The following is a 25,961-nucleotide window of genomic DNA, read 5'->3' on the forward strand; positions in this document are numbered from 1 at the left end:
TATAATAACCACATCATTTACAGTAGCAAGATTATTAAAGTGCATGTAAACAGATTAATTCTCTCATTTCTCCCAATAACCATTTTTTTTGTTCTACATCAAAATGTACTTAGCTCTCGATGTGGCAACTTCAGGCAGGATTTCATTGATTGCTGCACAAATTCCCCCAACACGCACTCTTTGGGAATCTCAGATACCACAGCAGTGTTTGTGTTTGTCACCCCCAACACGGCACTTGCAAACATTTATTACCAAACACAAACGAGTACAGAAGGTAAAACAGCGAGCTGGGAGACCGAGCAGTCGCCAGAAGCTGCCTCGAGCAGGATCTTCAACACCCGGGAGAATGAGACAAGAAGTAGTGGAGTAAATGACTTGTGTCTTTACTGCACTTCTTCGCCACCACCCAAACTCCCCCAGCGCAGATCAAAACGACCGCCAGGGTTTAATAAGCCCTCGTATATCAATGGCCACAAGCAGCCAGCAGTGGTTGGAGGGAGGAAGAGAAGGAAAGGAAGGCAAAGGGGGGATGAGAGAGAGAGAAAGAAACAGTGAGTGTGCCTTCATGTCTCCCCAGCACCCAAGGCAGATAAACAAGCCGGGGGAAGTGTGAAATGGGATGATAGATGCTGGGTGTGTATAAACAGTATCGTTTAATGCAAGAAGAGAGTGAGGGAGGGAGGTAGCATGAAATATTGTGTGATGTGAGACGAAGGGGAGGGTGGTGCTGGAGAGAGGAAGAGAGGGAAGCAAGAGATTGTTTTGTCTTGTGTCCCGTCCAGCGTGTGAAGCCGGGATGAGAGAGAGAGTGAACTTGTGGAAGAAGGGTAGATTTGTGCCTATGTGTGCTTTTCTTTTGATAAGGACGAGGTGAGAGTGGGGCGAACGGAGAGGAACCGGGAAAAACAGAGAGTGTTCAGATGTGTTCACCAACGTTTTCCTTTTGTATCGTTGTCCAGGAATTTATATTCAACTCATTCTCAACAAGATTTGGCTTAGTGGCTCTAATGTCTGTCGGTGCCCTGGGCTCAGAAACACCCTTAACTGGCTCATCCTAAATGTAAAAGCCTTTGACAAACAATATCAATGGGCATCATGGTTGTGTTTTCTTCAAGCCCAACCTTTCTCCAAGGGTGGTAAAAAAAAATAGGCAACATTGACAGGATCCTCTGTTCAACCTGCTCTGTCACTTCCTCCTGGAGGCTTCTCCCTCTAGTTATGCCTCGAGATATCTGGGCTGCTTTGTATTCAGACAGCCGAGGAGGGAGGAGAGCAGTATCTGGAAAAGGAGGACATGTTCGGATAAAATGGAGCAGAGAGAAAGGGAGGAAGAGAGAAGTGCAGGAGTGTGAGGGAGAATGGTCATCCTACAGGATAGACTACTAGACCCGGCAGCTACATTTCTGTTCTTCGCACACACACACAAACACACACACCATCTTTCCCATTCAGCTTTTCCACCTCTGCTTTCTCTTCCTCCCCTTCCCTTTGCCTACGTTGAGCACCGATGAGGACGTTGGCTCCTCGGCCTCCCTGTGGAGGCAGAGACAACAGCAGATACATAATGGAATCCTTGCATGCTTTTTTTGTGTGTTTGTCTGGCGCACATCCCTGCGGCTAATTCAAGCCTTTTTTGGGAGAGACGTGCGCTTGAGGTCAGAGGCATGTTGAAACTAATGTGCCTGTTCTGCACATCGCGGATCCTATGCTCAGGGGACAGCGGCGCAGTGGATGACTGGGGAAGTTGTGTAGCCCACGGGCCAGATAGCAGACTTGAAATACTGCTGCTACCACAACACCTCTGCCTCAGCCTCTCTCTCTCTCTCTGCCTCTCTGTCTCGTCACTCTTTGCCATCTCTCATCACCCACACTCTCTCTCTCTCTCTCTCTCTCTCTTACTCTTTTTCTCTCCTTCTCCATCTCCTGTTCTCTTACTGTGCCTCAGACAAACACTTTCAACCCACCTGTACGCACACGACTCTGAGCCGCTGCGACCCCGACAAACACAAACACTCTGGAGTTTCAGAGCAGCTGGAGAAAAAGGCTCAGAAAAGCTGGTGTTTTGTGTATCCTCACACACACACACACACACACACACACACACACACACACACACACACACACACAAACACACACACTCCTACACACATTTGTTTAGTCTTAACACATAGTCACACACCTTTTCTTTCCTTCACTGACAGATGCGCACGCTTCCTTACACATGCAAATACGTTTTTACTATCATTCACGCACAATGCTTTGAATATACAGCATCTGCTTAACAGTGGTAGATCTCAATTGGAGCCCGAACGCTCATTTCTCTCCTCTTCTCATCATGGACGGGGTTGTTTTATAGGTCATAACAATTTAATTCACTTCCTTTGTGAAGCCTGTTTAAATGAAGTTGCTTAAAAAATATTATAAAAAATGTTAAAGGTCAGAGATAATGCAAAACTCTAAAAAGAGATCTGTCATCACTTTTTGTTGTCTGAGTGACACCTTGCAGTAAATGTTCGAGGCAGAATGACCTCAATCTTTTATATTCAGTTCTCTGCTCTATCGGTATTTTAAAGAGATTTTATATTTGTTGTCCTCTGAACTGAAGGAATCCAGGTATTTTATCAACACGCAGCCGACTCTGCTTCTCATACACACAACCTGCCCACGTGCTTACTGTACACAAAAATACACACACACACACACACATATAACCGTTACTTTAATGTCTCTCACTTTCTCTGACTCACTCCCAACCTCACACATTCCATCACTGCACCATCGCTCCACTGTGATGCCGCCCTGCGAGGGCAGAAGCATTCGGAGCTGCGTGACTGAGCTTTTATCAGATATTAGAGCCGTTCAAATGGATGATCCCAGTACTTCTCCGTGACCAACAGACAAAAAGCCCTCTCTCTCTTTGCCGGGCCCTCTCCTCTCGCCCGTCCGCCCCATATTCCTCTCTGAAAGCACAGCTGCAGTCATTTGTTACGACGGGAGAAGAAGAAGAAAAAAACTTTCTCTCTTTTCCCAGGATTCCCAGCAGGGCCACATCCTGCAGCCTTTTTTGGGCCGTCCCGAAGGAACAGGAAGCCTTGTGGTGTCGTCCCACCGCGGTGTCCTCTCTCTTTGTTCTTAGATAATGGGTTCCTCCCGGAGGCACGCAGATCCCGAGAGAACTGGTCTAATGTGCCTGATGAGTGTATTTGTGTGTGTAAAAGACAACTGGAAAACTACTGCAGCTGTAAACTACTGCTTTATGATACCAATGTGAAACTTTTCATTCTCTCACTCGAGTTATCTTGCGTCCGTGCCTCCTGCAGAGTGTGCCGGTTTGCATGTACATGATTGAGACATGCTGTACCATTAAAAAATGTCTGCCACTTGCCCAAGAGTAGTAGAGAGATAACACAACTATGTGACAGAGTGCAGGGGTCTTTGAGCTCATCACAGCTTATCTTTCTAATTAATATCTGCCTGTGTGCCGAGGAGCGGGCTGCTGTGCGGCTAATGATCCGGATTACTGCTGCCTGCCGCCCCGCCACTCCCGCTGCATGCTGTGAGCCCAATTCCCTTCGAGGGCTGCGATCTGTCACCCATGCCCCTCCGCACACACACACACCCCCCGAATCTACATCTCCCATCGTCGTTCAATAGGAGGCACGCTGAGCTCTAAACGACAGATGCCTCGCACCTCCCTCTTTCTTTTTTTTACCTGTCACCTTGCTCTCCCCCAGTTGGACTCCCTCTTCTTTCAGAACACTTTTTTTTTTTAAACGCCACACTGGCTGCGTTGCCTCGTGCACCCACTCTTCGGATACACACTTGCACACCCCTGCCTCCCCCCCCCCGCACCGTCATTTGTAGATGAAGGAGCGGGGGAGATGTCTAATTTACAGCCAAGGTGGAAACGCACCCTCACAGTCACCTCCTCCTTCTCCTCCTCCTCTTCCGTCACGGTGTGAACACTAATGAAGAAGAGATGAGTCCTCTCCTGTGCCCCCATTTATCTCAGCGGCCAAGGGACATGCACACTAATCCTCTCTCCGTCTCTACCTCTCTGGTTCTCCTGTCTCTCACTTGCTCTGTCAGCAGCAGTCGCAGTTTCCTCTAATGTCATGCAAGGCTTTAATAGAAACATAATAATAACGTCATTAGCCGAGGTGCTTATTGTTTTTGGGAAGGAGTCCTTTGTGTTTTCTCGACAGTTTTATGTATTGTTCTGCAGCAACCATGAACCGGGCTCTATTATTAACATGAAATAACTCCGTTTTCCGGGGGCAGGAAATACAATTTTTTCCAGCATTGTTACAGGTACAGAAGATCCTGTGAAATAAATGTCTATTATTACATTTTTGGGATAAATTGTTGTGTTTTTCTCTCGTTTAGATATATAAGTGAGCAGGAGGTTGTGTTCTAGTATTAAGAACCAGCAGTTCTTTACCTAATCAAATCAAAACTGCAAAATTTTTATACCATAAATGACCTCATATGGTTCCTTTACAATTAAAAACTATACAGTGTCTCATGCCTTCTGTTTTCTGTCTCCTCCCAGATGACGTTTTCAGCCAGTCCCTACTCAGACCCGATCCAAGTCCCAGCCAGTCTGAGCGAGCAGCCTGAGATGTTGTGGGTCATGGGCCCAGTGTTGGCCGTGGTCCTCATCGTCATCATCGTCATCGCCATCCTGCTCTTTAAGAAGTAAGAGGCTGGGCCCATGTGTCATTCCTCACTTATTCCTCTCTGTGTTTGTTTGAGGTCGAGCTGCAGCGACACGTGTGATTGTAAATTTCTTTTAGTTGCATCAGGAATAATAATGAGACATGCTCCCCTCTGCCCCTCGCACCAGGCTGCTCACACACCACACTGTAACATCCAATTTCCTTACAATAATATACGGTGTAATTGCAAAGGAGCCAAAGGCGAATTGATTTGTCTTTCAGAAAACTCTCATTTCTCCCTGAAGGATTCTGGCCCCAGTTGGCTGTTCTTTAACAGAACTACTATATGAGGTGTCAGCTGGAAAGGCAGCTGACATTGACCTCTTAATGAAAAGTATAGCTCGGCTGTCGGTAACTTTTAGGTTGGAGTGGGAAGTGTGCTTCAGCCAACCCCACTGGTCATTTTAGGTAACAAACAGAAGGCTGCAACAGAGGGCTTAGCTAAGAGCTCGAGCTGTATCTCTTAAAAGCTCCTCAGGTGCCCGTGTGCAGCTGACACACAAACAGACAAAGAACTGGGGATTCACAGACAAATGATATTATTATACATCTAAAATAATACAGCAAATGCTTCATTATTCAGTTGGTTAATATCTTCTTTGTTATTTTGATAACTGAATAATTATTTAAGTCATTTATTAACAAAAAATTTGAAATAATTTGTAGCTGCTGCTGATAAAATGTCAAGGTGACTTCTCAAAATAAACAAAACAAGATAAATGTATAGACCAAATGATAAATTGATATATAAAAGATGAAAATAATCATTTGTTGCAGACCTAAATACAACCATCCATTATTTGGGCTTGTTGGTATAAAACAGTTGTTTATGTTGATATCACCTCATTAACGATAACATAATGGGTTTTAGACACTATAAAAAATACCATTTTAGGAATCTATTACCTACATGTAAGCCATTATTTACCTCTGGACTTCCTCCTGATTAAGTCCCACCTGCATATCTTCTCTTAATGGCACCGTTACAAAATGTCCCATTTCCCATCACACGAGCCTCCAGCCTGCCATCCACAGCCTCGCAGACAGCCGTGTGGCTGCCATCACCAGCAGACTGAGAAAAGGGACTGGTTAATAATAGGTCTGGAGACAGCTCACTGCTGAATAGCACGTCCTCTGTTTGGAAGCCCTTTCTCCACACAGACACAGATTGACAGAAGGAACTGTGGGAGGTGGCTGTGTGCCCTTGTCACAGTGGACTGGCAGCAAATGTGCAAAGGAATAATCACTCTCTCAGCTTGGATTGTTATTGCTACCTGCATATTCACCAGCACCAACCGCAGTCATCACGAGGTTGTGTTCAGAAAGTCTCCAATAATTATTAGGATAACTTTTCTATGCTGTGGTTTACATTTCTGGAGGAAGTAAATTCAACCTTCTGAAAATAGCACAGAGTCAGAAGAGCATAAAGTGAGGAAGTTATCGGTCCATGTGAGAAAGAATTACATATTAACCCCCCCACCCCCTTCTTTTTGTCCTCTATGAAAGCAGCAAACAGGAAAGGTGGGTACTGTTACTGTTATGTCAGTCACAACTTCATCCCCCCCTCCACCACCACCACCCAAGACCCCTTCATTTGTGTTGTAAAGTTGTTGGTGTCCACCAGCCCTTAATGGTTGCAGAGTCAGTTTCCTCTCTCTCCTTCAATTATTCTTCCAAAAAAAATAATCACTCAAATATAAAAACAAGGGCACGTCTTCAAACTGTTCTGCCTGATCTGATTTGCCCCATTTTACAAGAATTACACGAGGAGCAACTGACTCTGCACCCTTTGATAACTGGGGTTAAAGGAACCCCAGGTCACGTCTGTGTAGCAGTGCATGTTCCACATCTAGTGCCAGTGTTCCCCCTCAGATCGTCCTGTCTGCCATGGTTTGACTCCGTGCTGTGTTTCATTATCCAGCCAGTGTCAGCGCACCCCTTCAAGATTGGCCCCATCTGAATATGCCAAGGCATCACCTGCTGCTGAAAGGGCCATTGTGGAGTAAATGCCAGATGAGGAAACTGCTGAAAAAGAAATGTTCCCATCTCTTAAGCTGACATTTTCCACCGAGACCCATTCCTCCACTTTTAGCCTCCCCCCCCCGCCTGCTTCCTCATAGCAGGAGTCTTAACAAAGGGCCCTGTCCTACCCTCATTAAGTGCTCCCCGTACGGCACACACACTGTGTATAAGTCTGTGTGTACTTACATTCTTACACGTCTTAACCCTCACTTCGAGCCCGAGGAGAATAATCCCATTGAGAAGGCTGCTATGTTTACTTAAATCCAGCACTGAAGTGTCACGTAGATTGGCATCTGATTGGGGGAGAGTTAGAGATGAGGGTTGTGGAGAACAGATCCCAGATGCCCACATTTTCCACACACGTACGCACACACACACACACACACACACACGCAGCTACCCCCCAGCACCAGCAGTGGGAGAACCGGATACGGTCTGGCTCAGCTCTCGGCTGGAGAGGAAGAGATGCTTGTCATAGATTAGCCGTCACGCTGCTAGCATTAGCTTAAGCCTTTGCTGCAAAAGTTAACAGGTGGCAGAGAGGCCCAGGGCCCCGATGGCTGAGGTGGACCAGGTTAAGGCTGCGTGTGCACCCCCAGCTTTATGTGTTCTCACCACGCTGGGTTTCAAACAGGAGGCCCCCGCTCCTTCCTAAAAACCCACGCTCGCCACTTGCAAATGGAGTGCAATGAGTTGTGAAATTTCCACAGGGCACCCTGCTGCTTTCTTCCGCCCATTTCCTTTTGCAGTCAGGAGGCGTGTGTGAGTCTGCAGCTGTATCTGTGTGAGTCTGCAGCTGTAAGTGAGAGAGGTGGGAAAGCGTACATCTGTGTGTGTATGTCAACAGATGCTGCCTGTCTGAACATCCGACTAAAGGCAGGATGGGTTCTCTATACCCCCTCTCCACCCGATGGACAGACTCACGGCCGACTGAGCTGAGCCAGGCCGAGCTGTACTCTCGTGTCTGTGCTATGTTAGACTGAGCCGGGCCAGGCCTGGCAGTGCAGGTGCTGCAGAACCAGTCTAATTACCCAGTGTTGTGCCACCCAGCTGATGAGCTAATTACAGCATCTTTCCTCTCAATCTGGAAAGCCAGTAAACACAATGTGTGGTTATTCGCACACACACACACACACACACACACACACACACCCAGCAAAGAAAATCACACTTTGAGATCTTTGCTACACACAAACACACACACGCTCAAGTACACATTCCCACACAGCAGCTGTCACCTATCCAGCAACAAACAAACTCAACTTAGCCCACTCCAGGAAAATGATGGCGTTTCTTCAAACACATTAAACTCCAGTTGGCAAACTAATGGGGGGGGAAATGCCCTGCTACCTACTGTCTCTTGAATTGCTGGTCCTCAGAAAATAATTTTTGAGAACCATTAACTATGCAATTAACCTCATCAAGTGTGCAGCACAGTGAAGACGTTGGTCTTGTTTTCCAACCAATTAGAAGAAACATGAATTTATTCTCAGTTAGTAAATTTTGAATGTTGACGGCCATGTTACCGCCCCTGTATTGAGCAATTAGCTTGTCTCGCCACAGTGTCCTCAACGTTGTACTTCCTGTTTTTGCTACCACAGGAAACGGGCGTCACCTCTACCCAAAGACGACCACTCAGGTGGGGTGAAGGACTCCCTGCTGCCCAATTCCTCCGACCCCGTGGAGATGAGAAGACTCAACTACCAGACCCCAGGTAACAAACGATGGTCTAACAATCATAGCTCTATCTATGCATGGTCCAGTTTGCTAAGCTTTCCCTCAACTGCCCCTGAGAAATGAACTCTTGCTGAATTTAGGTTATATGGGATTGATGGTAGGGACGGGAGAAAGTCCCATCTTCAGGACTGTGTTCATCACCAAGACAGTTTGTGATTAAAGAGCTGATTGTGTGGTTGACTTTACATTAAAATGAAATGACACTGAACAACAGTGAGGCATATATGTACTTGAAGCAAGTGCCAACACGGATATATATATATTGTTTCCCAGCCCTAATTAGGACTTGGAAATTGATGTTAACGCTTCACTAGTCAAGGCACTTTGCACGGTAATGTTGAGAGCTCTCAGTATAACAGAGAAACCCAACTGTTCTGAGCAAACACTTGGCAACAATGGAGATGAAAAGCTAGCCCTTAAACAGGAAGAAAAGCTCGAACTGAACCGGACTCAGTGTGGGCGGCCATCTGCCTTGACCGGTTATTATGATTGCAACTTTGGAAACTCATAATAACAGTAGCTCAGGCAGGACGTGAATGCAGAGTTAACCTCCCATGAACCTGTATATATGTCCATGGGAGAGCGAGTGAGAAAAGTTTGCTGTACTGGGCATGTTTGTTGAAATGTGTGACTGTGTACTCTCAGTTTGTGAATTTTAATCAGAGCAGTGTTGGAGAAGAGTTCAGGTTCACTCGACGGTTCTTTCATAAAAATGAATAAAAAAGTACTCTGCCTTTGTGACGAGGGATTTGAAAACACAATCGCTACGTGAAATTCATCAGGCAGTAATTTAAAAACAGATGATTTCTAAAGGTGACTCGTAACTATAATAGTGTTCCTTAATATATTTTATTTTCACCCTTTTTTTTAATGGTTGGACATTTCATTTTCTTTTTTCATCTAAACTCTAAACAGCTTCTCCAGAAGCAATCTGCTTCGGCAATGAACACCTGCCTTCCTCTCCTCTTTCTCTAGACGGGTCTCTTGTTTATTAGTGCCTTGTAACAGATGTTGCTGTGTGCAATTTATGTGTCCTGCTTATTTTGTTATTTCTCCGTGGGCTAAAGAAATCCGACCAGTTCTCAAAAAAAAACACACAAAAGAAAAATGGGTTGATAGGAGAGAAAATAAACGAATCGTGTTCACCATCATATTCAGCTCTGATCAGAATCAGTGGAGTCCGGCCGAATGATTCAGATTCCAAACGCGTGCGTTATTGAAGTGGGGCGGGTTCTGGTGGAGGTGATGGAGGGGGGGGGGGCTGTCCGCCTCAGCATCAGCCTTCTTCATTTTTCCTCCCGATCTCCTCCCTCCTCCTCCCTCCCCCCGGTCCTCGCTCCTCCCTCCTCCATGAGCTCCTTTCATTCCACCCAGCTGGTAATGAGTCCTGCTGCCTCCGATGTCAAGGTGAGCCAGGCAGAGGGAACAATGGAGCTGAGAGAAAATGTCAACCCCGGCGCACACAAGCGTCTGTGCACTTCTGTGTGTTTAAAGATCCCATTCAACGTACACACACACACACACACACACACACACAACCACACAGACACACACAACCCCTTTGAACCCCTGCAAAGGAATTAAGCAATGCTGCAGCTCTAAAGGAGGCCTGTTCTTCCATCCTCCCACTCCACCTCTTTCCTCTTTTGTCTTCCATTTCTCCCTGTAGGGTAATCTTTCTCTCTCTCCCTCTCTGTCTCCCTCTCTCTCTCTCTCCCTCTCTCTTCATCTCCCTCTCTCTCTCTCTCTCTCTCTCTCTCTCTCTCTGTTCTGCTCTCTGTCTTCACACGTCAACATTTATCTCTTTCTTTCTCACCCCTGTCCACCTTCCTGTTTTGTGACTATGAAAAATCTCATGTCTGAGACTGAGCTGAGTGAATATTGAACAGGCCGTCCCTCTGTCTCTCGCTCCTCTCTCACTTTGATTCGCCCGCAGCAGGTGAACATGTCTGCTCGGATTCTGATTGTTGTTAAGTGCTCCGGCAGATTGTAGCTCTTGTCTCCAGCATGTTGGTTTTGTTAAGGGGTATTTCTGGTACTTTAAACGTGAGCTCTATTTCCCCATTGCTGGATGTAAATGATTAATAGGGATAAAAATGTTTTATTGAGCAGGACCACTATATATGGAAACTGCGAAGCGGCTGTAATGTAATCCCCTGGGGCATTTGTCCACGTCAAAGTACTGATGCCATGTCAACAGAATATCTTAAGCTAATAACATTACCTCCACTGGGCCTGCCGCACTTCTCTCTGCTCTTGAAACCGCACTTTCCTCCAGGAGTAAGTGCTTTAGTGTTGGATTTCTTCTCCTGTTTGACTGGCAGTGGTGGAAACACTGCAAACATGATGGTAACAAAGGTGTAGTGTATGGACCTGTTGCACAAGTAGCCACAACTTCAACATGTCCCTATGGACCAAAATAAGCCTGTGAAAGCTTTGCAAACTTTGTGGTCAGTCTTTTTTCCAACAGCAGTAAGCTACGCCTCCTCGAACTCAGTGTTGTTACTCTGCTCTGTCGCAGCCTGCCCTCTGTAACTCTCTCTCACGTTTACATAGTGAGTTTCCTGCAAAATCTCAACTCTCATGAGATTTCTGCCTGAACGAGACTCACATTTATCTCGAGGAATCCAGACTCTAAAATCTAAACATATCAGAGCACTTTTAAATTGCTGTCTTTTTGAGGTTATAACTAAATATTCAGCTCATTCAAAACATTTCTTTTTCCTCATTAATTATTTATAGTATTTAGACCCAGACAGATTTATTATTTTTGACCCTGGTGTAGAAATACCAGAATTATCCTTTAAACAGACCTGGGCTGTAGCTTCTGGCTCTCCAGCAGCAGTTATGTTGTTTTATAAATAAATGATTCTTCCTTCCCGGACCTGGATCAGATTTTTTTTTCCAAATACCTAACTAGGATCACTATGTATTTGAACGCTTCAGATAAAGCGTGCAGGGCCATTTACAGCATGGGGCAATTTGCAGTAAGTATTCCCAGGGGAGCATTTCAAAAGGAATTTCCGCTCTCGTAACCTGGGTCGTAGTGTTGGGCATCATTTCATTCAGTGAAAATAAGGTTGTACCCACCAAGTTCAATGGAGCAAATAATGCAGCCAATCAGATGGTAATACAGGCTCGAAATAAACAACCAGATTAGTCAAATTTGGAGTCAAAAGGTAAAACGATCACCCAAACTGCCCTCTGTGATGAGAGACCATCTTGCATCGGATGTGTTATCCCATCTAAAGGTCATTGAGGTGCAGCCAAGCGTTAAAAAATACACATAGCTACTATCATAGATATAAGATAATAAAAATACCTGACAGATGACTGGATCACGTCATGAGGAGATAAAGATTAGCAGGAGTCATGGATGCAGGACAAAGTGCACTTGTGGGGACGTGCTGACCCATGTGTACTCAGTGGACTTTACTCCTTTGTACTCTCGGCTCGGACCACACCTTTCCTCATTTTGACCTCCTGTTAGGTTTTGTGCTTTTATCTTGCCATGGAAAAAAACACCCAAATACTCCACTAGCCACATTTAGCTATGAAGGCTCTCTCTTAGTCTCACAAGGTGAAAAAGACTCATACAAATCCAAGCTTTGTATGCGTGTCTGTGTCACAGCCTTATATACACTGCTTGAACTGTCCTAAGAGAGCGAACACTAATAGCTGCAAACCAGCTTTTATAGGTTATTTGCGGATTTTGTGAGGCCCTGGTCTGATCCTGAGCCGTCCCCATTGATTGAGTGTTCTTCTTCCTCCTTCCTTCACTCTCCTCTCTCCACAGGTCCCAGCTCGCATCGTTGCCCCAACACTCCAAGTTAGTCTGCTCTCTCACCTACTGTGTATTTCCCACACATGCAGTCTCTCCTCTCTCACTCACCCCCGATCCCATTCCCATGTCGCAATCCTGACAGACATCACAAGCCCACAAGCTTGATGCCTCTGGCACTTCAAGGATGCAGCGAGGTCCACTCTAGGCCGTGAACTTCCCTCAACACCTATTTGGTGCGAATGCACAAGACTAGATGGCTTCACGGATGGTTGAGCAATACGGACAGTTACACTCGCTGTACATTAGCCTTGTTATCTATGACTTCACTCGCCATTTAGCATACAACGTGGTTATAAAAGACCTGGCCGAACAAACACATACACACTAATGTGAATGTGCTCTTTTGTGCCCCCATGCGATAGTATTAAATTAATCTAATTGGTCAGGTCTCATTTTGTGCAGTGGCTGTAGTTACCGAGCATTAGCCATTAGCATTGCGGCTATAATGAGCTTTCAGCGCTGGCTAGTCTAAAAGCGTGACCCGTGACCTCACAGAAGCGCTCAGCCAAAGGCACTAATGTTAATATTTCCACTTTTTTAAAGTGTTATCCTGATCTCTGTGTGACTTCAAGGCTTTATGTTAGGTTAATGATGCTCCATGTATAACTTGGGGGCGTCTTCATGCGTGTCATACAGTTAACTTTTTACACATAAGGCAAGTTCCCGGCAATCCGTTTAAGCACCGAGCCTTGCCAAGTTCAGAGGCACAGGGGGAATTTGTGTCGGTAGATTAGCAATAAATCATCCAATAACCCGGCGATGAGGAATCTCGAGAGCGGCAGAGAGGGGGGGGGGGGGGGGGGGGGGGGGTTGTTTGAAATTAATCCAGCCCAAGCGCTCCAGGCTGGGCCGAAAGATAGTCTATTGTAGGGACAGGGATTTTCAAAGAAATGAGTTTTGGCTGGTGACCAGTGACTTTTTTTTCCTTTTCCCTGGGAAGTGACAGTGTGACTGATTTGTAGAGACTTGTGGGTTCTTGCTCTGATCCCACCTCTGCCACCGATTGAGCGTTGTGGAGTCAAGAGATGTCTGCCTCCTGCTTCCTTCCAGGAGCATGCTCACCCAGTCACTCATGTGCATCGCAGAGCCAGCCCCACCTCTGTCCTCCTCACTTAGCATGACGATATCACCAAATGTCACCAGCCTGTTTCAACCTGTGTCCTCTCTCTCTCTCCCTCTCTCTCTCCTCTCCCTCTCTTCATGCATTGTTGAACAAAGTGCACTCTCCTCACTGTTATACAGCCACCTCATGGTCCCACCGGCAGCCTCACTCACCCTGTGGTCCAACCAATGTTTGTGTGTGTCAGTGTGAATGTCTAATGTAGGAGGAACAGCCTGGTCTCACTCTCCTCTTTGTCCTTTTCCCTCCTCTTCTTCCTCCTCTTCCTCTCCCAGGAATGAGGGAGCACCCGCCCATCACTGTCGCTGACCTGTCCGACCACATCGAGCGACTCAAGGCGAACGACGGCCTCCGTTTTTCCCAGGAGTATGAGGTAAGAGCCGTGTGCTATTATGCTCATAGCGTATCAGTGTCTAGCAAAGCGTATAAATGTGTTTCTTTGTTATTGTGTCTGGGAGGACATTTTGTGTTTATGTCTCTTTGATCCCATATGCATGTATTCAAATGGATTATAGAAGACGTCTTTCGCAGACATTCTTCAGTCATTTTTACAGCTCTATTACCGATCCCACCAGGAAACCAACACTTACATTAAATGCTGCAAGATGCTTTTTCACAAAACTAGCAGGTGGCGAGTTGCTTAAGCAATCTGTGTGCGTCCTGATGTTTCCCCGAAGAATGTTATTTCACAGGCGGTCTCTGCGATGCAGCTCTGTGAGGGATTATCTCTTGTCAGTGTTCTTCCTCCAAAAAAGGGAGCAAATTTGCATTTAAAGTGGCACATGGTTGGTGTGGGGACTAAAGCGAGGCCAGATCAAGAGACGAGGCATCCCTGAATGCAGAAAAACAAGGGGGCGTCTTTTATTTATTTGCTGTGATCGTTGGATCCGTTGTGTCTGATCAAGTCTATCCCTTAGATTGATGGATCGAAACAAGGCAGCTGGAGTGACTGTAGATCTTTCTTTATATTCACCATCACCTAAAAGGTTACTCGATTGCCTCTGTCTGTGACCAGCATGTGTTGCTACAGTATGAAATTGGCAGTGCAATTTCACACTCCAGAGAGAAATAGAAAATGTATTTTAGTGGCCTTGTGACCTTTCCCCGAGCATCACTACAAGCCTCAAACTTTAGCCAACATTTCATAACTGTTGTGCTTTCTGCTCTGTCCAGTGCTGTGGGGAAAAAAAAAACATCCATCTGAAAGCCTTATATAACTGTTCTATCATTTAACTAGTGTTGCGCACTTAAAAAAAATACATTTACAGCTGTGAGTGGTACTTTATTTTATTAGTAATTCATGTTTGTGCTTTTTCTCGCACATGATTTAGACCTTCATTCCGATTTGAGATGTGATTACATTCTCAGTTCCAATCTAATGCGCTCTAACGGAACCACCATGCATAAATCCAACCCTCACAAAGGTTGTTAAATTAGTTTTAGAGATACTTATTCAACTTCATGGTCATTATGGAGGATGTGGTTTGTTGTGCTGTCAAGCTGTATTGTGTTATACTGATATGATCATTTCATCCACCCCATTTATATCAATGAAGACGGAATAAAACTTTGGTCTTCAAATCTGAGAGGGGCCATTATAATGCTTGAGAAAGACGTGTTAGAATATATGTTTTATCCATGTATGGCGAGTTGCACTTTGTTTTAATGATTTTTGATGTGGTTGGCTGTGAAACGAGCAGCTAACTGGGGAGACAATTAGGCCTTGGTTGTGCTGCTCAGTGCCTCTCCAGCACTTTGCCCTCACGGCCTGTTGAGTTAGTGTAAACGAATCAAGCCAGAGAAGTGGCTTGTCTGACTGCAGGCCACCAGCTTGGCCCCTTTCCCTCCGTGCACCAGTCATTCCGAGCCAGGGAAGACCCCCTCCATGCCCGGCAGATGGTCACCCGTCCCCGCGCCAAACAAGGCGCTGTGGCTGAGCTCATGGTGCTTTGTCACACTCACGTTCGCCCGGCTGCTCCCGCCGTGCTTTACCATCATGGCTTCGGAATTTGTCGAGGCTGCACCACTACGTCTCCCTGATGTTTCAGTCGGCCTGACACTTCCTATAGCACCAACGCCAGTCCGTAGCACACTGAGCCATGTGCACACTGGGTAATGAGCAGGATTTGTCAATCAGGCCTGCTGCAGCTCCTCCTGACGGGAAGCAATATCACGCTGCACTCGTCATAACGCCATCATTATATTCATTTGAAAGCATTTCCAGTGTACGAGCGAGAATACCTTTGCCGTTTGCTTCTCTACTCCTCCTACCACCTCTACCTTACTTGTTTGCTAGTTGTCATCGGGCTAGTGTGCCCCGCTGTGTTCACCGAGCTCTCATATGGATATGACACGTTTTGACTGCAAATTTAATCTTTCTCTTCACGCTGGCAGGCATGGACAGAGAAATTGGCAGTGCCGAGCTCATCAGCAGCAATAGGCCTATGCCCGCATGACTCTCTCCACTGAGCAATTTGGAGCTGTTTCCTGAATATGAGCACTCATACACATTTTTCACATCTTGTTTCAAAGTCAAATAGCAGATACACGGCTTTCTCTGGTAACTTAAATAGTCAGATCTAAAACCGCTTATTGATGGTCACTGTACTCTGTAGGATAAATTAATGAGCACTGCTGTTGTACAATAGTATTGAGGCCACGTTGCTGTGCGTGACTCTATCTTGTTATAGACGGGCAAACCAACAAGACCAGGACAACACCATTAATAGTGCTGGTTCACTGATCATAACATGGCTCTGAATTCTCCCCGGACCTCACCTTGATCCCTTTATTCGATCCTTTATCCACTTATAATAATTATTATGTTTTATCTGTCAAGCTTTGACAAAAAACAATCATCTCTAATAATTAATGTAGTGCCTCAGCCACATCAAGTAAGTGAAAGAGTTCCAAAAGGAGTCGTTCCGAGTCCTGCTGGATTTGCGAGTCAAAAGGTCCGGGGGAATTAGTGGACAAGGTTCCGGTGTGAGCCAGTGGAGATCGATAGAGAATAACAAGAGACTGTGACTTTATTGAGCCGAGAGATGGGAGGCCGTCACATATCTCCCCCTAGATCGATAGGTATGCAGTCGGCTGTCGTCTTAGCCCGAGAGACAAATGACATCAGATGGAAAGGGTTAAAAGCAGAGAGGAGCTGTAAGGGAGTTGGTGAAACAAAAATAGAGCATAAGGAAAGGAAAAATGAGAAAAGACAGAAAACAGTATGAGAAGAACAGTGGTTACCGCGAGCAGTCAGGCATGTGACTTTGGAGAATCGTGTAATTCAGTAGGACTATATCCTAAAGGGACAGAATAAGTATTCGCGGTTGCCTGCAACTGCTTAAACCTAATTTCGTTCTCATAATGTTGGTTTGGAAGCTGGAGGAATTCATCGGGCTCTCTCGGCTCAATTGATGGAGACGATGTGAGAGCGTAAAAAAACACGAGTGCTCTTATATTTCTGCCTCATTAGCATTCAAGACATCGAGTGCCGTGCAAATAATTAACCTGCTAATGCACCAACAGCAGACGCCGTGTAGCAATATGGCACTTTGTTAACTGATGGCTTCAGCCGGGGCACAGTGTCCCACACAATTTAAAACCACTTACCTGTAGCCCTCCTCTGTGGCTTTTGAAGGGACACGTTGGGGGGACACGTTTTAAAGGCTTTGTTGTCCTGCTTTAGAAGTGGTGACAGCAGACAGCGGTGTAATTTTGTCCCATCCCTTCCACCAGTGTTAAACACAAGAGCCTCCCTTTGTGCTTTTTTAATCTTACCCCTTGCTTCTTCTTTTCTTTTTTTTGCTCTGTGTCTCTCTCTGTCCACTCACTCTCTTATAATCGTCCTCTCTCCATCTTCTCTGTTTGCTCCCCCTCTATTCATCCCCGCCCGCCCTCACAGTCCATTGATCCCGGCCAGCAGTTTACCTGGGAGAACTCCAACATGGAAGTCAACAAGCCAAAGAATCGCTATGCAAACGTCATCGCCTACGACCACTCCAGAGTGGTGCTCACCTCCGTTGACGGTAAGAGCTCATGTAACCACTTAACCCCTCAGGCGGCCATTGACGGAGGCCTCCTCCACCGGTTCCAAGGACACTGTGTGTGAAAAGCAGCCGCTGCTCAGAAATCTCCCGTGCGCCCACTTCCCTTTGATACAGAGTGTTTTGATTTGATCGGAAAATACCATTCAGAGCCCGATTGTCTGTTCAATGAGCGTAAAAGTACTCACCACCAGTTCAATATTATCAGATCAAATAACCGTACTGTGTACCATATGTGATATACGCCCTGTGTGTTTTTTGTCGCAGCTGTTCCAGGCAGTGACTACATCAACTCCAACTACATCGACGGCTACAGGAAGCAGAATGCCTACATCGCCACACAGGGGCCTCTGCCAGAGACACTCAGCGACTTCTGGAGGATGGTCTGGGAGCAGAGATCCAACACCATAGTCATGATGACGAGACTCGAGGAGAAGTCACGGGTAAGCAGAGACCCCTTGATGCACTCATTTATTGATTTGCACACACTCAAATGATTTACTTACATTATTTATCAACAATAACAACATATGAATGATTACTGCATAATTTATTATTGAGAAACTTACTCAAAATCCCCTTTGATAGGGGTAAACAATGAGATCCCCTCAGAACCAGCAACCAACACATTTGGATTATGCAGTTACTCAGTAGAAAAGCATCTTTTACACCATTTTCCTTGCAGTGAATTAGCCATTTTACTGACAGTGTTCCCCTCCCTGTAAATGTTCCACTTAAACGAGTTCCTCCCCGACACTATTTACAGGGGCATCTCTCCTGCGTCCTGGGATTAGCGTCACCTCAGACTGTAATTGGTGAAAGAAATACAAACAAGCGAGGTTGGGTTTTTTGTTTCCTTAGAGCAGAATGATAAAACGATGCAGCCAGACCTTTTTCTCCAGCGCCCTGGTGATAGGTCTGGATTTTGTGAGATTGGTAATCAACTAGCGAAAGAAAGAAAAACCAGAAATACATTTCCTGTCGTGGAAATGTCACCAAAACAAACTTGCTCTCTGCAGATGATGATAAAAAAAGGTATTATTTTATGTCACCTTGCATGAGATACAACATCCTTTACCTTGTTACTCAGCCCGAACACCAGGAGGCTGCAGTGAATGAGGACAGCTGCAACAAAAGAAGGAAAAACAAATTTACTTTCATGTAGAACTTAAGACCATTGAAGTCGACAGTACAGTGACATATTAGACAATTTGAGTCACTGAGAGTTGAAATATGGCCAGAAATTGAGTTTCCTGACATGGTGTGTATATATTGATGTAGCTCGACAGCAGAGGAGTAACGTTAGACCCAACAAAGCCTGGAGGCATCCAGACCCCCAGCCCTACTTTAAAGCAGGATTTGTCAGCCTGATCAAAGTCACAAACACTTCAAAGAATGTTGTGGTTGTCTGTGGACAGTATCGCTTCATGTTGCTTCTCTTCTCCAGCAATCTCTAAAAACTTCTCCATGAACTCCTTCTCAATCTGTTGCCAACTAAAATTGCACAAATAGCTTTTTTAGTATCTCCCCCCCCCCCCCCCATTACTTGTTTGAGTTAACCACTGCAACCTTGCATGTGATGACAACACTCACATACCCTCTACTGAGAGTATGGAGATGGTTCAATGCATATAACATTGTATTTATATTGAGAGGCTCATAATAATGCACATTATCTTTCATTCATTATTTAGATAATTGCACAGAGAGTTCAAAACGTGATTGTTACATATTATGCTTTGCAGCACCGTGCCAAAGTTTTATAAATCTGGAGTGTGTCTGTGTGCACTCTCTGAATCTGGCTCTTGAAAGCTATAATGAAAACTCTGAAGTTGGAGTTTAGAGTATTGTCACCCAATAACACGTGTGATCCTAAAATACATTCAAGTTAATAAAAGCAGATTTTAAAAAAGGAGCACACGGGCGACTTGAGATTCAAAATAATTTTTAATTACCACCAACAAAACCGTGTTCATGAATTCCTTGGAGGTAATAAATCAGCGTGGGTCCCTGCCAGTGTGTGGTGCATTATTAGTGAGTGCATACGGTTCCCTGATGGAAGACAGTCCCCAGAATAAGACGTGGAAGTAATAGAGATTGTAAATAAAAGATTTAATTTCCAGAGTCTTAGAAATTGATTTTTTTATGTCGGGAGAAAAATCTTTACCTAAAGTTGAGTTTCCTTTAAAGTGAGTTAATAAATAAAAAACCCAGTGTCAAGTTAAGATTCAAAATCCTTCAAGAAACAATCTTCAGCTTAATTTTTTTTTTAGTTATTGATGATATCAATCAATAAGTCAAATTATGAGTCTTTGTTGGAGCAGAGCTCATTTAGTGGCACCTTTGAGAATACCTGCAGGGCCAGATAGGACGACCTTTATTACACGTTCAGTGAATCTCAGTGAGGATACAGCCTCCTCTCATCCCTCTGTGTACAGTCTGTAATGTGTGTGAGTGGCAGGACCGAGCGCTCGTGCTTCGATCCCAGAGTCACAGCCGCACACATCTTTCCACGGGCACAAAACGATGGAACCCTCCAGAACACGGAGGAGACTTGAAATGAAAACATTTGCCCGGCCTGTCCCCTACTTCCTACACACTTCTGAAAATCAATTGGCTCTCCGGGACTATGGAGAGTGACTCAAAGAACCAAATCTGCCCTGCTGCTGCTGGGGGCGGAAACATTTTTGCCAACTTATATCTGAGTACTTTGAAATCTTTCATGTGACATCATTTCACGAGGCGTAGCGGCAGCAGCAGTTCCAAACCAGAAGCTGGTGACTAACTCTGTTTTTAATCCTTTAAAACAGTCTCTAGTTTCATCGCTGATATTTATTCTACTGTAAATAAAATAAATTAACGCTAGTAGCTAAACGTTTTTGTAAATTATTACAATATGTACATTATATTACTCTTTAAACAAAAGTCTATATTAATTAAACTCACAATATCCATTATTCTGAAGAGTAATTGTGTAGTTGAATGTCAATTAGCGTAATGCGATTCAACAAACAGTGAATTGAAATGATTAAATTGACTCTGTGTTGAAAATTACATTATTTAATAATTACTAAAGAAGAGGAGCAATGCTATCAAAATGCAAATTACATCAAACAAATAATGTTTGCAAGTTGATAATGAGAAGTCATTTAATAAGATAATTACAGAACATCAGTTATTGCTGCATTTTCAGGGATTCCTGCTATTTTGTCCCGGCCCTTTCCATAAATACACATCCTCCCTCTCTCACACAAACACACAGACACACACACATATGGTGAGTGAGTCAACCTCCCACCACCCAGGCAGACTGATGTCTCGGGCCAAACAGAGCAGGAGCTTGACAAACATGATAAGATCCGGAAGAAGGATGATTTCAGTGCTATCATAACAAGTTAGTAAAACCCCTAAAAGGTCAGAACTTGAAATGAGACCAAATATATTACTCACTTATGTGTGTGTTGTGTCCCAAGAACCTGAACTTCTATCTTTGTGGGGACCAGTTTGAATTACAGACCTTCCAGTGGGAACATTTCACAATTTTGTTTTTCCGCAATTTCTCAAAGGGCATTTTGAGGGTGAAGATTTGATTTTCGGGTTCAGGTCGGTGCGAGGGAATGGATGATGTCAATGAGTGTCCTCACGATGATAGAGGCGTGTGTCTCTAAATGTGTGTGTGTGTGTGTGTGTGTGTGTGTGTGTGTGTGTGTGTGTGTGTGTGTGTGTGCATATCATCTGTGCATCCTGCAGAAAGCCAGGTGATGACACGTGAGAAGTTCAAAGCAGAATCTGTGTGTGTGTTTGTGTGTTTGTGTGTTTCCGAGGGAGGTTATGCCACCCAACCTCAGACTGCGCAGAGATATTCATTACTGGGGTGACTGCTAATCCATATGTTTGTACTGCGAGCGGTCCCCTATCAGTCAATTGAGTTTCCCCTGCAATGTCTCCATCTGCCTCTGAATGGAGGCTTGTCACCGGACGAGGTGAAATATGAAGGGTGAAATATGAAGGGTGAATTTCAGCGCATTGTGTCTGTCGATTTGCAGCAGCTCGCCGAGACAGCCAAGGTCCTTCCAAATGTCAGCTCAGTGCTGCAGTATGGATATGATTAGCTTACCCGCATCGCATCTCTTCCCCTCATGTGATCCGAATCGATAGCAGCAGGTCCTTGTCCCAGAAATCCTGACATTAGAACTGGGCCTGCATTCGTCCACTTTCTACACGGACAAATTGGATTTGAGCGTATAAAGAGTAGATCTATTCAGAGTAGATCTGTAGGGGAAAGAATGGAAGCTCCAAAAGTGTTTAAGACCATCCTCTGTCTATACCTCTTATCCTGTGAGGGGGTTGGACCGGTCGCAGGGCCAACACACAGAGACAAACACACATTCACACTCAGTCACACCTATGGACCAGTTTGATTCTTCCAGATCCAGTGTTACCCACTGTACCACCATGCCGTTTGGTGTTTAAGACATATACATGGATATGCTCTGAACCCAGAAGACTTAACAGAGCTCATCCGGCTGTGCAGAGTGTTCAGATAATGATGCCACTCGACTCAAACTTCCTCACCTTATGAGAAACTATGGAATTAGGTGTAAAAACATCCAAATGAAGCACAGTTGTGTGCTTGTTTCCAGCAAAGACATTTTTACCGTCGACCGGAGCCAAACTTCAGAGACAGCCAGGCGTCCATTTCATCACTGTGGTGAAAAAGGTCTCTTTGCAGATATCTGAGTAGGGACTGTGGCCAATTAAGCCGTGCCAACCACAACGAGTCAAAAAAAGATTGTAGCAAAGGCCAGTGTGTCACTCTCTAACACACACAGTGGAGTAAGTGCCAGTGTTTGGAGGATCTCAACAGATAAATGTGTTTTCTGCTCATATGGAGCCAGGTGGCTGAACCTGCTGTCCCATCACCCCAGACCAGAACTGGCTTTGAGACACGTCTGCCTCCACTATGCAGAGGCCAATCCTCACAAATGCCCCAAAAAGCATAAATCACAAAGGCTTTGCAAACCACCTGACAATTAATTCATTGAAAATGATCACAGGCCGATAAAAGACGACGTCGGCTTTTTTTTAATGCCCTTTTGATTCCTGCTTCAGCTGCAGACACACACTGATGCACTCGCCTGATATGCTGGTGCTTGTTTTTTTTTTTAAAGGATAGAGGAGCTGACTCAGAGTCTCCAGCTTTTAATTAGTCTGTGGACAAAGCCTGACCTCTCTTCTGTTCCCTCCTCGCTAATCAGTGTGATCCTACGAGCCTCTCACCTGCCTCACGGTGGATGTGGGAGGCAGTTCACTCCTCACACTGTGCCCTCTCTCTCTCTCTCTCCCTCTGCCAGGTGAAGTGTGACCAGTACTGGCCAGTGCGAGGAACCGAGACCTATGGGATGATCCAGGTCACCATGCTGGACACCGTGGAGCTGGCTACTTACAGCGTTCGTACATTCGCCCTCTACAAGGTACAGTGCTGCCTTTCTCTTTGCAGCTGCACATAGAGCATGGGATTGTCATGAAGGACGTGTTCCCAGCAGGTAATTGCGGTTCATCATTAATGGGGTCATATTTTAAAATGTAATTTCTTATTTTTCTGAAGGCCGATAAAGGCTATTACCACTGGAATTGTTTTTTTTCACCAGTGTAATTGGTTTTTAACGTCCGAGATTTGTCTCTTGCTCTCGACAAAGCCAACGGAAGATTTGCTTTTTTTTTTACTTTGATTCATAGACTTCAGTGCTGCGCTGATGTTACTGATACCTGGTTCCTTTAATTCCTCCTCTTCCCATTACTTCTTTATAATTTCAAAAACATTATAATTCTAAATTAAAGGAAGTTTCCAGCTGGAGCAGTTGCTTGGTTTCAATCAGGAGTGGTGAAAAGCCGCGGAACTGTTTTTTTGGAGTTCAACCCTGAAATTACACACGTTTATCTACACTTACTCTCGCAGAATAATCACAGCCATGAAAGTAGAGCACGTAATGTGCTGCTATCAAAGCTATGAGCCAAATCCAGACCTTTGCTTAAAATAGCTCCATTTCTGACAATTAAATTACTTGTTCTTTTCAAACTGTAACTATTCCCCTTCATCAGACAGAGCCACCTCTACCTGCTCAAAACATTTGATCCTAGCATGACAGGTTTCCCTTTTAAAAAAGCAGCCAATTACATTTTTCACAATGTCACAGTCTCCTACCGAGCTCACACTCACATGCTTCACTCGCTCTCCTGCAGAACGGCTCCAGTGAGAAGAGAGAGGTGAGACAGTTCCAGTTCATGGCCTGGCCAGACCACGGAGTGCCAGAGTACCCGACACCCATCCTGTCCTTCCTGCGGCGGGTTAAGTCCTGCAATCCTTCAGATGCAGGGCCCATGGTGGTCCACTGCAGGTTGGTGCCCACGGAAAGGAATTGGTTCTTTTGCAAAATATCTCTTGGTGCCATAAAACATGTAAATTCAATATTATATAAATGTGCAAATAACAATTATGATGTTAGCTTTAGCATAATTATCCTTTAACCTATTTTATGTGTCCCATTACAATTTGAAGAGGAAAATTAAAGAATAAAGTGTTTTTTAGTATACAATCACACTTTATATAATTGAAGTCAGATTTTGATAGACACCCATATAGTGCCTAAATTGCAATAGAGGTAAACACGAGATGAGAAGCTTACAGAAGTTAAATAATAACACCTTATAATTATGATGTTATTTGAAGCTTAAATTCTATTAACTCTTTTGATTTGCAGTTCAACGCTGTGCTTTAGAGCTAGTTCTGTCTTTGTGTTTTCAGTTGATCTCATAATGCCTTGTAAACAGACGCAAGACATTTACCTGCTACACAAAAGTAAAACATTAAATTATTAACCCCTCCTCTCTCTCCCTCTATCTCTCTCTCCCCTCCAGTGCGGGCGTGGGCAGGACAGGCTGCTTCATCGTGATCGACGCCATGCTGGAGCGCATGAAGCACGAGAAGTCCGTGGACATCTACGGCCATGTGACGTGCATGCGCGCCCAGAGGAACTACATGGTCCAGACCGAGGACCAGTACATCTTCATCCACGAGGCCCTGCTGGAGGCGGCCACCTGCGGCAACACCGAGGTGCTGGCCCGCAACCTGTACGCACACATCCAGAAGCTCACCCAGCCCCCGGCCGGCGAGACGGTCACTGCCATGGAGCTGGAGTTCAAGGTGACTGACGAGCACACACCTCAGTCATGTATTACTCTGTTTGATTACTCATTCAGTCCACACTGAATGAGCTCCACTAGTCGTGTCCTTGACTCCTACAGGAGGAAATGAAGCGTGTAACTCAACAAAAACACATTCAAGAACAGCTTGTTTTTTTAAATTTTAGTTTACTGGGTAGTTCACAGGGGTGAGGCTGGACAGGAAGTGTTAATAATTAAGAGTCTTTCCAGTCTGCCTCGGTCTCTCCATCTTCCCTGAACTGAAAGCAGCAGACTGGACTCTTCCCTTCATTGTCTTCACTTGTCAAACTACAACACACTGCAGAGGCCGACCTTCAGTGTGGTGTCACCGCACTTCAGTGTCAGAAATAATGAATACACCCAACAAAAAAAAGTCGATGCAGAAACATTTGTATTGGCACCGGTGCTGTAACGTCACAGCAGAAGCATCAGAACACGGAGAAAAACACTTTTCAGGCACCAGAACACAAACACATCCACACACCTACACATGGAGAATTAGAACGTGACTGGCACTTACACAGACACACAGCTGCTGTTCAAGGTTACTCGAAATCACACACAGACACACACACACACACACACCGTCTGTCAATAGCCATCAACTGTGATGTTATTTCACACTTTCCTCCCAGTGCAGCATCAGCCCTCTTGTGTCCATAATCCATTCTGTTTGAAGTAATAATAACATCTACACTTCTGCCAAAGACGGATAACGGAGAGAGCGAGAGGATGATTGTGGCGTGTACAGGGGGCCACAGCCTTTTCGTGCCCACACAGTCTGGCTGCAACACAACACACAAATTCTCCCGACGTAACCATGACTGTCCGAGCTCCTTCCTGTGTCGTCCATCTGTGGTCTGTCCACTGCCAGCACCGAGCCCTGTAACGCAGGCAGTCCTCCGAGGAAGCTCTGGGACGCCTGGGGAGACAAGTCAACGGCATGTTGTTACTCCAGTAGATATTTAATTGCTAGTAGACAAACACCAAAACAGGAGACAAAGGCGGTGTAGGAAATAACAAAGTAATTTATTCGCAATTAAATTAGCAAAACGACAGAAAGAAAAACAATCTGTCGTTCTGGGAGCGAGCGAGTGTAGGCTGAGCTTTACAAACAAAGAAAAGGGAAACAATAACCACAGAGCAGAGCTGTCAGGTAAGGAGGACTGAGGCTACATCCTAACTTCTACTATTTCCTTTTAAAGCGTTGTTGTCAGACTAAAACATCCACAGACCTAATCTAATGAGTTTAA

General features: G+C 45.0%; 1 protein-coding gene across 1 annotated transcript in view; it reads left to right on the forward strand.

Annotated features, from left to right (window-relative positions):
- LOC128454056 (receptor-type tyrosine-protein phosphatase F-like) overlaps window positions 1–25,961 on the forward strand; it is a 156,225-nt gene that overhangs the window by 121,997 nt on the left and 8,267 nt on the right. The window contains 8 exon segments of the mRNA XM_053437215.1: window positions 4,553–4,698; window positions 8,342–8,454; window positions 13,717–13,814; window positions 17,343–17,466; window positions 17,752–17,927; window positions 22,839–22,958; window positions 23,728–23,882; window positions 24,403–24,688. Of these exon segments, the coding sequence (XP_053293190.1) occupies window positions 4,553–4,698; window positions 8,342–8,454; window positions 13,717–13,814; window positions 17,343–17,466; window positions 17,752–17,927; window positions 22,839–22,958; window positions 23,728–23,882; window positions 24,403–24,688 (1,218 nt within the window).

The sequence above is a fragment of the Pleuronectes platessa genome, chromosome 13 (genome assembly GCF_947347685.1).
Source record: "Pleuronectes platessa chromosome 13, fPlePla1.1, whole genome shotgun sequence".
In the NCBI taxonomy this organism is placed as follows: Eukaryota; Metazoa; Chordata; class Actinopteri; order Pleuronectiformes; family Pleuronectidae; genus Pleuronectes; species Pleuronectes platessa.